Raw genomic sequence first — 14,747 nt, 5'->3', positions numbered from 1 at the left:
GTCTTCTAATTCAGAATTTGTTTGATTTGAAACTCATCTTAAATTGGTCAATAGAAGGTTATCTGTGATAAATCGTGTTTGATTTGAATATCATATACTATAAAGCAGCAAGAACATCCTTCAATCTAATTTCAAGGCACATTGAACTTGAAAAGGGAAAAAATAAGGGAATTATACCCGTCTAACAAATAATTAAAACTGGATAGGAACTTTAATTGTCCAACTAGGAATGGGAATGGGAAGGTAAACTGGGTAAGGGTAGTAGATCCATAAGTTCATTTGAATAATTAAATGGAACCAATATTTCTTGAAGAGAGAAAGAGCAACGGTTGAAGAGATATTAGTGTGAGAAAGATTTTTCCACTATAAAGGGTAATATTGTAACTTACACTCTAGAGAAAAAAAAGGCAATGATGTCATTTTTCACATGTATAAACTTTTGCCTCTCCTTGAAATGTTTAAAAAATGTTGTCTCAATATATAATTAAGTATTAAAAGTATACTCTATGTGTAATCTTTACTCTTTTTAATATCTTAAGTAACAATATCAATTTTTTTTTCAAAACTTTGTTTTAAATAATTAATTAAGATTTGGTTTTACATAAATTGTTTTAAATAATCTATGTGGAGAACGATCTTGTTTTACTCGTTTATACTACAATTACCTTGTTCTCTTGCATGTATTTTTAAGTGTTTTTAACCCTACTTTTGTAGATGGTAAAAATCCTACCAATGACGAAGAGGGTCCAATTACACGCATCAGCTAGGCTCTTGATGAACAGCATATTGTCGTTGGTTTGAACAATTCTTATGTCTAGTTATGGGATTTAATCCCAACTAAATGAATAACATAGAAGCTGGCACCAAACAAGAGTAGGTTCCTTGGCCCAGAATAAGCACATCTTAACTACATGAGGATTGAACGGTAGAATTATTAACGGTGATGTACGACTGAGATTCCCCCGTTGTTGGAACCTATGCGGGTCACCAACAGGAAGTTTGTGGATTGAAATGGTCACCTTCAGGCTAACAGATAGCCAATGAGGGAATGTCAAGAACACCTTTGTCCTAATAGTAGGGCGATTATATATAAAATATCTTATCAACCTTTTCAACATGGGATTTGGATCCTCTCTGGATCTTTCTTGTGAGGATCCCAAGATCCTCATATCCTATATGTTCATCGTACATCGTGCGGACAACTTTTGTTTGGTACTGTTTGTGTTTAATTTCAAATAAAAAATTTCAAAATGATTTTTGGCCGCACGATGTATGATGAATGAGTAGGATATGAGGATCTCTAGGATCCTCAAAAAGAGGATTTGGATGAGATCCAAATGGCCATTTTCTTGTACACCCCAAAAGGAAAGTGGCATTTTCTTGTCATGTAACATGGACTTGGCCTTTTCAACCACATTCCTTTTTTTCCTTTCAACTACACCATTTTGTTGTGGTGTATAGGCAACTACTAACTACTTTTGTAATCCCAATTCTTAACAAAACTCCTTGAATTCTAGTGAAGTGTATTCATTTCCTCTATCACTCCTTAGCCTTTTGATCTTAAGACCACTTTGTAACTCAACCATTGCCTTACACTTCTTGAAAATAGTGAAGACTTCATTCTTGTTCCTCATGAGATACACCCATTCCATCCTTGTGCAATCATCAATGAATAACAGGATTACCTATTTCCACTTGGTGTTGATGTTTTCATTGGACCGCACACATCAGTGTGTATGAGCTATAGAGGTTGACTAGCATTCCATGCCTTTCCAGTTTCAAAAGCGTCTCTGTGATGTTTTCCCAGTATACATCTTTCACAAGGTTCTTCATTTTCTTGCAACTCAAAAAACTACTCACCAGTTGTAACTTCTGCAAGCTCTTTAAACTGTGAAGCTTGAGAAACCCAAGTCATTGGTGCCATACCCAAGAGTTTTCTATAATATTAGCTTTCAAAGCAATTGAGTCATGATAGTCTAACATAAGGTTAAAGTTTCTATTTCAAGTCATCGCCACTTGTGTCAACAGATTCTGCGAGTTTCCATCATCAAAGGTTTCCACCATATTGTCTCCAAAGAGTAGGAAATAACCATGTATAATCATTTGTCCTACATTGGGGAGGTTTTCATCAAGTCTTGGAACAAGTATTATATCCTTGATAAACCTTTTTCAACCGTTAGGTTTTATGGCAAAAGTTCATTTTTCTAGGAGTCTCAACAATTTTCCATTTCTCATTTTAACTTTACAAATGAAGCTTCTGTCAATGTTGAGTTGACGTGATTCATGTGTTGTCATATGATTGCTGCACTCACTATCAATATACCAAGTTCCCGTCTTCTTGTCTAGTATTGTCACGCTACAAGCATAGAAGACATTTACTTCTTCTTTTGCCCTATGTGCATAGTTCACAACTTGGATTCCTCTTGGATTGCAATCTTTTTCTAGAAGCTCAAACCTGTCACAATTGGTACATTTAGGTTTTCCCTTGAACCAAGAGACACCATAGTGTAGTTTATCACAAATCGTACACTTGGTGTTTGTAGAAACACCACATGTTTCTGGTTTTGTCTGTAGAGTGAACTTGTTATCCCATTTCTTGCCTTTTCCTTTCCAAACCTTCTTTTAGTTTGAATTGCTCCCCTGACCCTTATAATTACTTTCAATGGCTCACACCAAGACTAGCAAAGGCTTTCTCAGCCAAGTTTTTTGAGTGCCTATGCAATCTCTGCTCATAGCCCTTTAATATTCCAAACACCTCATGATCCTCAATAGTATCAAGGTACCTAGTTTCCTATATAATGGATGCAATGGAATCATAAGATTTAGGCAGACTAATAAGAATCTTCTACACTAATCTTTGGCTTGACAGTTCCTCACCATAGGTTTTCATTTGGTTCACAATATCAAGATTCTTGTCAAGTAAGAGGATAGAGTTTCACCATCATTCATTCTAGTATACTCAAAATCTTTCCTTAAACATAGTTTGTTGATTGATCTAATCTTTTTGTCAACGCGGAATTCTTGTTGTAGAACATGCCACGTAACCTTGAAGGTTTCCAGGTTTGAGATTCGGGGAAAAATCTCATCTGAGACTACTCCTTGAATGATACCAAGAGCTTTTGCATCTCTGGCTTCATTCACTTAACTTGAAAATGTTGGAAAATATTATTATTTAGATTTATTTTAATGTTTGATATTTTGGGTTTAGCCTGTCAGTAGTAAGGTTTCGTTTCCCTGCCTATTAGGGTTATGTTAGTTTTCTATATATATGGTACTTTGTAACTCTATAGAATAATAAGTCATTCACAATGTAGTCTCTTAGGTTTTTTGTAGCCGTTTCGGCATTCTTGTTTATTTAATAATATTCTATTATTCTTGTTAGTCTTATTCGTTGCGCACTCTGATATTCAACTTGGTATCAGAGCAGGTTTGATTCTTCGAGATCTAATCTGCTTCTGTTTGTTCGTATTAGTTTTATTTCTTTCCAGTTTCCATCCGTAGATTTTTTACGTTTTCTGGTTTGGTTTTCAGTTTGCCCTTGGCAGTCTTCAAGAAAGGAAAAAAAAATTATGTTTTTGTAAAAAAAGAATTTGGTGAATTTGTCTCACACCCAAATTTGAAAATGCTCCATCGCACTAAGATTTCTGCATTCCCCAGCCCCACCTTGCATCTGGATCCATCCACAACCGTACACCTGCGAAGAAAAAAAAAAAAAAAGAAAGGCTGATGTTGCTGGTTGGTTCGCATAGAAGAAAAAAAAAAGGAAGGAAGAAGGAAGGAAAAAAAAAGGGGGGGAAAAAGGAAGGAAAAAAAAAAAATTGGTTGTTTTGAGGTTTTGTTGCTAGGGTATTCTTGCATTGGGTATGGTATTGGAATTTGGCATTGGGCATGGTATTGGAATTTGGCATTGGGCATGGTATTGGAATTTGGCATTGGAAATCGGCATCGGCATCGGCATTGACATTAGCATTGGAATTTGGAGGCTTGCATCCACATCTGCTTGTTGGCAAACTCATGTCGTGTACCGCCATGAGTTTGACGGGGGGTGTTGGAAAATATTATTATTTAGATTTATTTTAATGTTTGGTATTTTGGGCTTAGCCCGTTAGTATTAGGGTTTCGTTTCCCTGCCTATTAGGGTTATGTTAGTTTTCTATATATATGGTACTTTGTAACTCTGTAGAATAATAAGTCATTCACAATGTAGTCTCTTAGGTTTTTTGTAGCCGTTTCGGCATTCTTGTTTATTTAATAATATTCTATTATTCTTGTTGGTCTTATTCGTTGCACACTCTAATATTCAACTAAAATCCTTTTCATAGACAATTGTTCTTCATCTCTGGACTCATGTTCCGTTTCTGAGTTTCCAAAGCCCTTGTCCACCAACTTCCACAAATCGTGTGATTTGAATATGGTCTTCATTTGATGGACCAAAAATCGTAGTTGGACCCATTGAAGATAGGAGCCCTCAAATCTTCTCCACCGCTAGAAGTAGCCATGTGAGACCTTGAATCGACAGCTATAGTTCTTCGAAATCCGGGTTTGTTTCCTCCTTTTTGCTTTCAGATATTCAAACACGAAACGTCCAATCTTGTTTGATCAGCTCTGAGGCCATGATAAATTCTTGAAATGTTGGTTTGTATTTTGTGTGATGTATTTCCGTGATTCGAAGAATAAGAACAAAATAATATTTTTTTTTTAAGTATAACGATAATAGTTTACACTAAGAGGACGGGGAGTTCGGGAAAGCCACACAATGGGCAACCTAATTTGGTATCGAATTCGCCATCTACAAGATTTGGAAGAACAAAAGAATTTTAGAAGGAATGTGGAGGTGCTAATCGTTGCATCACATCATATATATTTCCATATTTCATCAACACTGGATGCCTCCATACAACCTTATCCTAATTGTCCCTCACCACACAAGTTCCAACTACTTAAGGGCAATATAAGCCCTTTGATTTAAAACAGTAATCTGGTGCATACACTTGTCCTATGAGACCACCGAACCACAACACAACACAACAAAACAAAAACTGGCCATGAGAGACTTAATTTTAAACTGAATGTAGGATTTCTTCCTTCTCAAGTCTTTGATTAAAACCAAAATCTTTTTTTTTTTTTTAACAAAACGATGTTATCTACACTAAAAGGGAAGACTTAGCCTCACAATAAGCTAGCAATAATATGGTTCAAATTCACATTTGATGAGAATTGAGCCTATAACCTCTCACTTACAAGTGTAGAGGAATTCCACTAGACCGTAAAACCAATGTCTATTTAAATCCAACACAAACTTGGATGTTTATGTACGCATGTGCATCTACCAAGCTAGATTACTGGGAGCGGGAGTGATCTAGTTGTTTCATTCTGTTTTTTTGTCAATTGTTTGAAATCTTTACAAGATTCATTTAGCGAGATGATTTAACACTACATAATATTGTATGTGTATTGATGAACTAAAAACTTAAAAGACTACCGTACTATGAAATCCCATATCAAATACTTAACATAAGTAAGCACATTACACACCAATATATTATTCAGTCTGATTGTGTCTGGCCTTGATTTTGTTGGAAGAGGTCCTGAGCTTATCTATTCATGGATGACAATTGTCGATTAATTGAAAGAAAAGGTAAGAACATATGACATTTTTAGGGGCCCCAGTAATCTCATCTGCAACTTAATAGGTTTATAAGGTTGTCACAACTTTTTATACTAGAAGTGCTTTTACAAATACATTTTACTAAACACCTAATTGTGTTCATCGCTCAATTCCCCCATATATGTTCGTCATAATCCCAAGCACAAAATGTGAAAATTGAAGCTAAAAATGAAATGATCACAATATTCACTTAAACATTATTTGTATAAAATTCAATATGGAGAAATACAAAATTGCATTAAACCTTTATAGGAGGATAAACTTACCCTTTTATTATACACATTAGTTATAAAGAAATAAATATCTTTATATCTTAGAAATGACACATTATTTTCGTCAATAACTTGACCAAAATGCGAGTATTTAAATTGACAATAGTACTAGAATAATGTGAGAGTGGTCACTTGGGGTTGATAATCTGGGCCATGACTGTGACGAATTTATCCCAGTGAATATTCCCATCCTCACTGCCCAGCTAATGCAGAAATTGTCTGGGCCATGAGTTCGACGAATTTATCCCAGTGAATATTCCCATCCTCACTGCCTAGCTGCTGCACAAATTGATCCAACTCCTCCTCGGTGGGATCTTGCCCTAACGATCTCAACACATCGGCCAGCTGATCCCTAGTGATTATGCCTGAAAAACCAAAAAAAAAAAAAAAATTGGCAAATTATGAAACAGTAAGATGAATCAATATCTTGTGCTTACTTGAATCAGATTCAAACCCCAACATAGTAGAATAAAATAGAAGACATTAACATAATCACGCACGGAGCCACCTTGGGTTCAGACCCCACTCATTTTTTTGGATGGGAAAAATGCACATAATGCATAATCTCATGTTGTAGAGCAGTTTCAGCAATAAAATTTTTGAAAAAATTGATTGAAAAATTGGTTGGGAGATAAATGGATGAGTAATAACAGATTATTTTTATAAAGAGATATTTGATGGTATTGGTAATTAAGAAAATGCACACGTTGTGTGATATTGTAATATATTGTATACAAACCTTATCGGTTAGTACATAAGTATTTTGTTTAATAAATTCTTGAGCTTTTCAATTTTTCACTTTATTGTTTGAGGATGACCCCATCCATATAGATATCTGGCTTTGTCCCTGAACATAATAGTTCGGGGCTAAGTTCAGCCCCTCCATGACTGGAGATTTATCATCTGTTACCTATACCATTATTTACGGTAAACAACATTAACATAATAAGGTAAGAATGTGTGGGATTGCTAATCATCTTTTACCTTGGTGTTGGCTAAGCCAATGTGTACTCAACTGAAAAATTAGATCGCAAGATAAGTTCAGCCCAGTCAAGTTTGAAATTTTGCCTTCGTCCCTGGCAGTACGTACTTGACATGATACACACACACACACACACATCATATACATGAATATATGGAAAGAGGGATCTAACCAGTGCCATCCGGGTCGAAGGCATTGAATTTAGTCTTGAGCATGTTCAGTTGATCATCTGTCAATTGATCTGCCATTGTTTCTCCTTTTTTCAAATTAGATGCACTGTTTTTCTTTTACTCTATGGAAGCTCTGAACGAAATGGAGCTATTTAAAGTGCATGCAGTTGGTTCTTTTGGTGGATAGCAGGAAATCTCGTTGCTCTGCTGCTTTTTACTACTCTTATTTGTTTTAATTTCTCAAATGACTACTGAAAATGCAACACTTGGAATTTGACTCGGTTTTTCTGGCGGAAGATAATAAGAGCACATCCTTTGTATATATAAAGTTAGAAGACAAAAAAAGGAAACATTTGTTGTAGCTTATTTTAATCTGACAAGGGAGAGAGGGGGCGCACAGAAGAGAGAGAGAGAGAAAGGAGAGAGATGTGTTTGTAGGATTGTGTAGAGGATGTGTTATTCCCCCTACGCAGTTGCTTTATTTATAGTAATAAGGGAGGGAAGATTCATTCTCCTCCAAGGGATACAAGTCCTAACAGGGAAGAATAACTAATATAAAATCTAATCTAGGATTAACATAATCACCCCTAAATACAATGTTTATAACACTCCCCCTTGAGTGTATAAATACTCAAGTAGATTCGGCATCAAATAGAGTTAAAAAAGTTGACTCATCGACACTAATTTTGGGAACACGCTAGTCTCAATGTAAAGTAAGAACTTGCAAATGGAACTAAGTGTCACAAAAAATTCAATAGCTATGGTAAAACCTGGGTAAGGACAAAACCCCTAGTCTAATGAAACATGCGTGAGAAATGCAAAGTCAAATGACACGTTTACGGGACATCATTAGGGATATGGTCAACCCAAGATGAGTGTCTCGCCAAAACCTTGTTAGGTAGCAAAAATCCAAAGGAAAAAATGCTCCTAATCGTAGGGAAAAAAAGTACATTAAGATCAAGCAGGTACACTTCAGGATACTCCCCCTGAGTTTCACATAATTCCAAAGAGAACTAACAATGTTACAACTCAGAAAGTTAACACATAACTATTCCTTGAACAAGCTTTTGAAACATCGCCTTCAGTAGTGATTTGGTGAAGAGATCGGTCAGATTATTTTGTGAACGGATTGTGTGACTTTAATCTTTTGATGTTCTTGTTGTTGATGTGAGAAGAAAAACTTCAGCGCAATGTGCTTGGTGTTGTCTCCTTTGATGTAACCTTTCTTGAGCTGTTTGATACATGCTACGTTATCTTCATAAATCGTCGTCGAGACATGAACAATGGGGTAAAGATTGCAGGAACTTCGAATATGGCCCACAACTGCTCTTAGCCAGAAGCATTCCCACACTGCTTCATGTAAGGTAAGAATTTCAGCATGGTTAGACAAAGTGGCAACTAACATCTGTTTAGTTGACCTTCAAGATATTGTGGTGCCTCCAACGGTAAAGATGAAACCGGCTTGAGAGTACGCCTTATGCCGATCAAATAAGTATCATGCGTCGGCATAACGAACAAGACGAGAATTGACTTGTGGTAAGGGGGTGTGGCCTCACTCGAGGATCCATAGGGATAAAACAGGCCCAGATTCGTAGTACCCTTAAGGTAACAGAAGATGTCTTTATCACCAACCTAGTGTTTGTGCATAGGTGCATGCATCATGTCAAAACATTAACAGCGAAGGAGATGCCGGGTTTAGTGCATTGAGCTAAGTACAATAAAGCACCTACCACACTTAGACAAGGAACTTCGGGTTCCAAAATCTCTTCATCATCCTTATTCAGACATAAGGGATCTCGTTTTTGCATCTAGCGATTAAACGACCAAAGGAGTACTCGAAGGCTTCACTTTATCCTCGTTAAAGCGGCACAACACCTTTTGGGTGTAGTTTGATTGATGTACTAAGATTCCATCTAAACGGTGCTCTATCTCGAGACCGAGACATTATCGAGTCTTTCCTAGATCTTTCATCTCAAATTCTCACTTAAAGTGTGGGACAGTTATCTCGAGCTCTTTAGGAGTTCCGACGAGGTTCATGTCGTAAACATAAACCGCATGACTCACAATACCAGAATATGACTTCTAAATGAACACGCAAGGGCATAGTTCGTTGTTCACATATCCCTGATAGTCAAATACTCACTCAGACGGTTATACCACATTCTTTCGAATTGCTTCAAACCATAGAGTGAACACCTCAGCCAAATTTAAAGTGTGTTTCAGGGTTTTGAAATATTTGATCCAGTCAATGGTTGGGTCCAAAAAACATGACTATAGGTCATGATTTCTCATGGAAGATGGCAGGGAGGCCGTGGCTGATTGCAGGGAGTAGTGGGTTGTGGGTTCGATGCCAAAAATGGCATCGTCTTCTCCGATGGAGCATGGGGGGTTTTGCTCCAGCTTATCGCAGTTTAAAAGGCTCGCATAAGCTCAGGTTGGGGTTCGACAAACCCTAGATTTTTTTTCAAATTTTTCTTGATTTCCATATTATAATTCAATATAATTTCATGTATATTAAATACATAATTCAATTATTCAACAATTATAGATATAATGCATACACAATTTGTGTAGAATCTAAAATTCGAAAAACGTAAAGTTGGGTCTTGCATTATGGTGAATGTTCATGCTATCAGGGCTGCAAAAATATCCATAATTGATGAACGGGTTTGGGTTCGAAGAACCTGATTGTGTGATGATATTGATGAACTGGTTTGATGCAGAAAACTTCCACGTCAAATTCCTAAGCGCAGCGGTAGGAGCGTATTGATAACGTGTTGTGGCTTATTTTAATCTGACAAGGGAGAAAAAGGGCACGACTGAGAGAGAGAAAATAAGGAGAGGTATGTATTTGTAGGATGATGTTTTATTCCCCATACGCAATGCCTTTATTTATAGTAATAAGGGAGGGAAGAATCATTCTCCTCCAAGGAATACAAGTCCTAATAAGGAAGAATAACTAGTATCAAATCTAATATATGATTTACACAATCATACTTAAATACAAAGTTTATAACAACTGGCCTTTTTTTTTCTCCCTTTCTCTTTTGGATTAAAGCTATATTACTATCATGGCTTGAAAAGCTTTGAATTAAAATTTTCCTAGCCTATTTAGGACTTTGTTTGTTTTTAGGATAGGAAACTGGCCTACAACAAACTAGTATAAAATAACCCTTTGTATTCTCAATAAACCCACCGTTAATTGCCTTGAGAGTACTTCACTTTGCACGTCTTCAATTGGTCTTGTATTTGTTTGCTCCGTAGTGGTGTACGTGTAAACATTAAAACCACAATGAGAACTTTTCCAAGAGACTGCACCTCCATTGCATGATAAAACCCCATGCAAACTTTCTATCATCCACATCTCTTGTCAAATCTGAGTCAGTGTATCACACAAGTTCCAAAGAATCACTTATTTCATAAACCAACATATAATCCTTGGTTCTCAGCAGCTATCTCAAACCCTTTTTAGCAGCTACCCAATGTGCTTCTCTTGTATTTGATTGAAACCTACCTAGCATGCCTACAATAATGGCAATATCTAGTCTTGTACAAATAGTTGCATACTTAAGACTTCCAACCAGGGAAGCATAACATTTAGACTTCATCTTCTTCACTTCTAAATCAGTCTTTGGGCACTGATCTCTTGAAAACTTATCTCCCTTGTTAATTGGTACTTGAACATTGTTACAACATTCCATATTAAACCTGAGTAGCACTCCGTTAATATAGCCTTTCTGAGATAAGCCAAGAAGTCTCATTTGTCTATCACGAACAATTTCGATTCCCAGCACATTGTAAACTTCACCAAGGTCCTTCATCTCAAAATTCTCACTCAGCATTCTTTTGGTACTTTGGAGCAACTGTTGACATGAACTAGCAAGAAGAATATCATCAACATAAAGCATTAGAAAAATGAACTTTTATCCAGCAAACTTGATGTATATGCAGTCATCTAATTTGATTTTTACAAAACCTTGTGAAGAAACAATTTGATCGAACTTTAATTACCATTGCCTTGAAGCCTGTTTTAAGCCATATATGGATTTATTAAGCTTGCATACAATATTGTTTTTTCCCTCTTTCAACAAATCTAGTTGGTTGCTTCATATAAATACTCTTCTAAGTCTCCATTGAGAAAAGCTATCTTCACATCCATTTGATGTAGCTCCAAATCAAAATGTATAGCCAAAGACATAACAACCCTCATTGAATCTTTAGAAGAAATCAGTGAGAAAGTATCATTGTAATCGATGCCTTCTCTCTGAGTAAACCCTTTGACAACAAGTCTTGCTTTGTATCTATCAATTCCACCAAGAGCATCTCTTTTAGTTTTATACACCCACTTGCAAGCTATAGGCTAAATATGAGACTTAGATTCCACCAATGTCCAAACATTGTTTTTGAACATTGAATCCAATTCAACCTTCATGGTATTTTGCCATAAGAATGATTAAGAACTCTCTATGGCCTGAGTGTATGTAAGTGGGTCATCAACATCACCTATATTAAGTTCAGCTTCTTGTAAACGAGCATAGTCACTGACAACTGTTGTTTTTCAAATTCTAGTTGATTTCTTGGCTCAAATTGAAGTGGCACTTCCATTGGTTCTTGTTAATTCAATTATGTGACAGTATCTATGATTGTAGCAAACTGCTCATTTTCCATAGTGTTGCCAACATCAGAATCCATTTCAGCAGTCAAATCTTCTATGCAAGTGGACATTGGATGATGGAACAACAAGATTGGATTGTAGTCAACTTGTAGAGGATGTTCTTGTGTCTAATCAATCTCTTCAAAAACAAAATTTTCCCTACATAAGTCTAAGATATCTTGATCTTCTAAGAACATAGCCTTGTGTGCCTCTTGAATTCGAGTGTGACCTTAAGGAATATAAAATCTATATCCTTTTGACTCCTTAAGGTAACCAATAAAGTAAAAAGATTGTGTTCTTGGATCTAGTTTTCTTTCACTAGGATTGCAAAACCTGACTTCAGCTTTGCAACCCCAAACATGAATATACCCAAAATTAGGTACTTTGCCGTGCCATTAATCAAATGATGTTGAAGAAACAGCTTTGCTTGGAACATTATTCAGTATATAACTTGCAGCTTGGATCTTGTCATCGTTCTTCTAACCATGCCAATGAGAGACCTATTCCTTCTCTCTGAGACTTCATTCTATTGAGGTGTTCCAGGTGTTGTGTATTGTGCTACTATTCCATTCTTCTCCAAATAGAGTGCAAAAGGCCCTTTTGTTGCCCAGACTCAGTGTACCTGCCAATTTACTCTCCTCCCCATTACTAGAAGAGCTTCCATTGTTCCAAGTTTACTTCTCCTTCCTGGGTTGCACAAAATTGACTTCCTCAATCTCTTTGCCCTTCTTTTGCTTATATCGAGTTTCTTCTTGCATACATCATGCAATCAATTCATCAATATCCCAACTCTTATCTTGTGTACTATAGGATACTTTTAGTGTTTGTACTTAGAAGGAAGTGCTTGGAGAATCATAAAGACCAATTGCTTCTCACCAATATTCACATCCATGGAATTTAGCTTTTCTGTGGCATCTATCATCTTCATGATCTAATCCCTGATAAATCCAGTACCCACAATCTTGTATGTTGTAAGGAAGGACAGATATTGACTTACTTCAGTCTTCTCTGACTCTTTAAACGTTTTCTCTATTGCTTTCTAGTAGTCCACAATCAATTTAGGTTTCTTGATTCCTTCTCTGATTGTGTTAGTCATGCCACTTTCCAACATAGAGAGTGCAACCTTATTAGCCCTTGTCCATCTCTCATGATCTGAATTCTCAGCCCAGGTGAATTGATGAATGATAAATGGCTTAGGGTTGTCAATTACTATTCAAACTCATTAAGAGTCAATAACAAATTGATATCCCTCCTCCACTTCTTATAATTGTTCCCACCAGTGAGCATTGGAATGTTGGCTAAATTTAAGGTCTTCATCAATATTGCAGACACTAAAGAACAATGAAATCACAATTTAAACCTTTTAAAGTCCTAATTTCAATTCTTAGTCTATTGCACACCACCATATCCAAACTAATATCCATACACACAATCTTAACAACAAATAGTTGATTACATATAGGATGAAAAGTTTCATGATAAGCTGAGTACTAAAAGCTATGTAATCATGAACAATCATTTCTCCCAAAAGAAGATATTTGTTCCCTACAAAACTGTTCACAGTTCACAAATATTGATAATTTAAGAACAAGCAATAATCTCATAAAAATTCGAACGATTGTCTACTTACAGGATTAGATAACTTTCATTATTCCAAGTTTTATTCAAAATTATGTATGATATCACTTATATTGATCTATTATTACTGATAGAATTAAGAATCATTACATAAATCAAGCAATAAGTAAACAAGAACTTCATGTTTCCAATCTAGCTTTTAGATCACATACCTTTTAATTGATGTGTATCGACACTTGGCAGCAAAAGAAATTTGGGTAGATATCGAATATTCAACAAGTTGAGTAGTTTTCGAAAAACCCTCAGATTGCCCAAAACACTAAACCGAAGAAGAGGAAAAAGTTTTCCCGAACCCACAAAATCCCAAAGCATAACAAATTTTGAGTTCCAACGATCAAAATTTTAAATAATCCTTTTATATTAAAACGCATCATTTTGGTAAAAATCCTATTGTCCAAGTTTTATTCAAAATTAAGTATGATATCACTTATATTGATCTATTATTACTAATAGAATTAAGAATCATTACATAAATCAAGCAATAAATAAACAAGAACTTCATGTTTCCAATGTAGGTTTCAGATCACATACCTTTTAATTGATGTGTATCGACACCTGGCAGCCAAAGAAATTTTGATAGATATTGAATATTCAACAAGTCGAGTAGTTTTCGAAAGACCCTCAGATTGCCCAAAACACAAAACCGAAGAAGAGGAAAAAGTTTTCGCCAACCCAGAAAATCCCAAAGCATAACGAATTTCGAGTTCCAACTATCAAAATTTTAAATAATCCTTTTATATTAAAACACAACATTTCGCTAAAACCCCTATTGTCCAGATAAAAAACCTAGAACCAGTTTCGAAACCTCATGACTGAAGAATTTTATTTTATTTTGTATGTTTGATTCTTCTGATTTTTGTAGATTGAATTTAAGAACTTAAACTTATGGCTCTAATGCCACATATAAACATTAAAACCACAATCTAGATTCAGTTACAAGAATCACAACCTAGCAAAAACTCAAAATATTGATTCATATAAAGATTGTAGTGCACTAACCTGAAGAACTCCCACCTGGAGAAGCCATTTAAGCTGAAAACTAAATTTGTGCACTATGATCATTCTCCTCTCTGTTAGATTGTCTTTTTCTCAAACTAAGAATAGGGCTTAGTTTCAATGAGAGCCCCCTTCCCTAGTTGAAGCTATACCGAAGAGATTCCTTTAGCCCCACTTCATGAGTCCAAATGATCAAATCTACAAAGGCCCATCAACATATTTCTTGAGGTTTGAAGAAGAGAATGTATGCTCATGATATTGTGGACGACTTCTACTTAAATTTTCTAGACTTTAGCAGCAGCAACATTGTTGCAATTGCTCTTGTAAACGTTGTGTACCTATCAAATTCTTCAAATAGATCCGTCAA

The 14,747-nt window shown here is 35.8% G+C and overlaps 1 protein-coding gene across 1 annotated transcript; it reads right to left on the bottom strand.

The window, feature by feature from the left end:
- Positions 1-5,853: 5,853 nt before the first annotated feature.
- LOC126624969 (calmodulin-6-like) lies at positions 5,854-7,237 on the bottom strand. The gene is made up of 2 exons (XM_050294037.1): positions 7,095-7,237; positions 5,854-6,305 (listed from the first exon to the last, which is right to left on the bottom strand). The coding sequence occupies exons 1-2, from the start codon at positions 7,168-7,170 to the stop codon at positions 6,133-6,135; spliced, it is 249 nt and encodes an 82-aa protein (XP_050149994.1). The 5' UTR covers positions 7,171-7,237; the 3' UTR covers positions 5,854-6,132.
- Positions 7,238-14,747: the final 7,510 nt, after the last annotated feature.

This window comes from Malus sylvestris, chromosome 6 (genome assembly GCF_916048215.2).
Source record: "Malus sylvestris chromosome 6, drMalSylv7.2, whole genome shotgun sequence".
Taxonomy (NCBI): Eukaryota; Viridiplantae; Streptophyta; class Magnoliopsida; order Rosales; family Rosaceae; genus Malus; species Malus sylvestris.
This window is presented reverse-complemented; position numbering and strand designations above follow the sequence as displayed.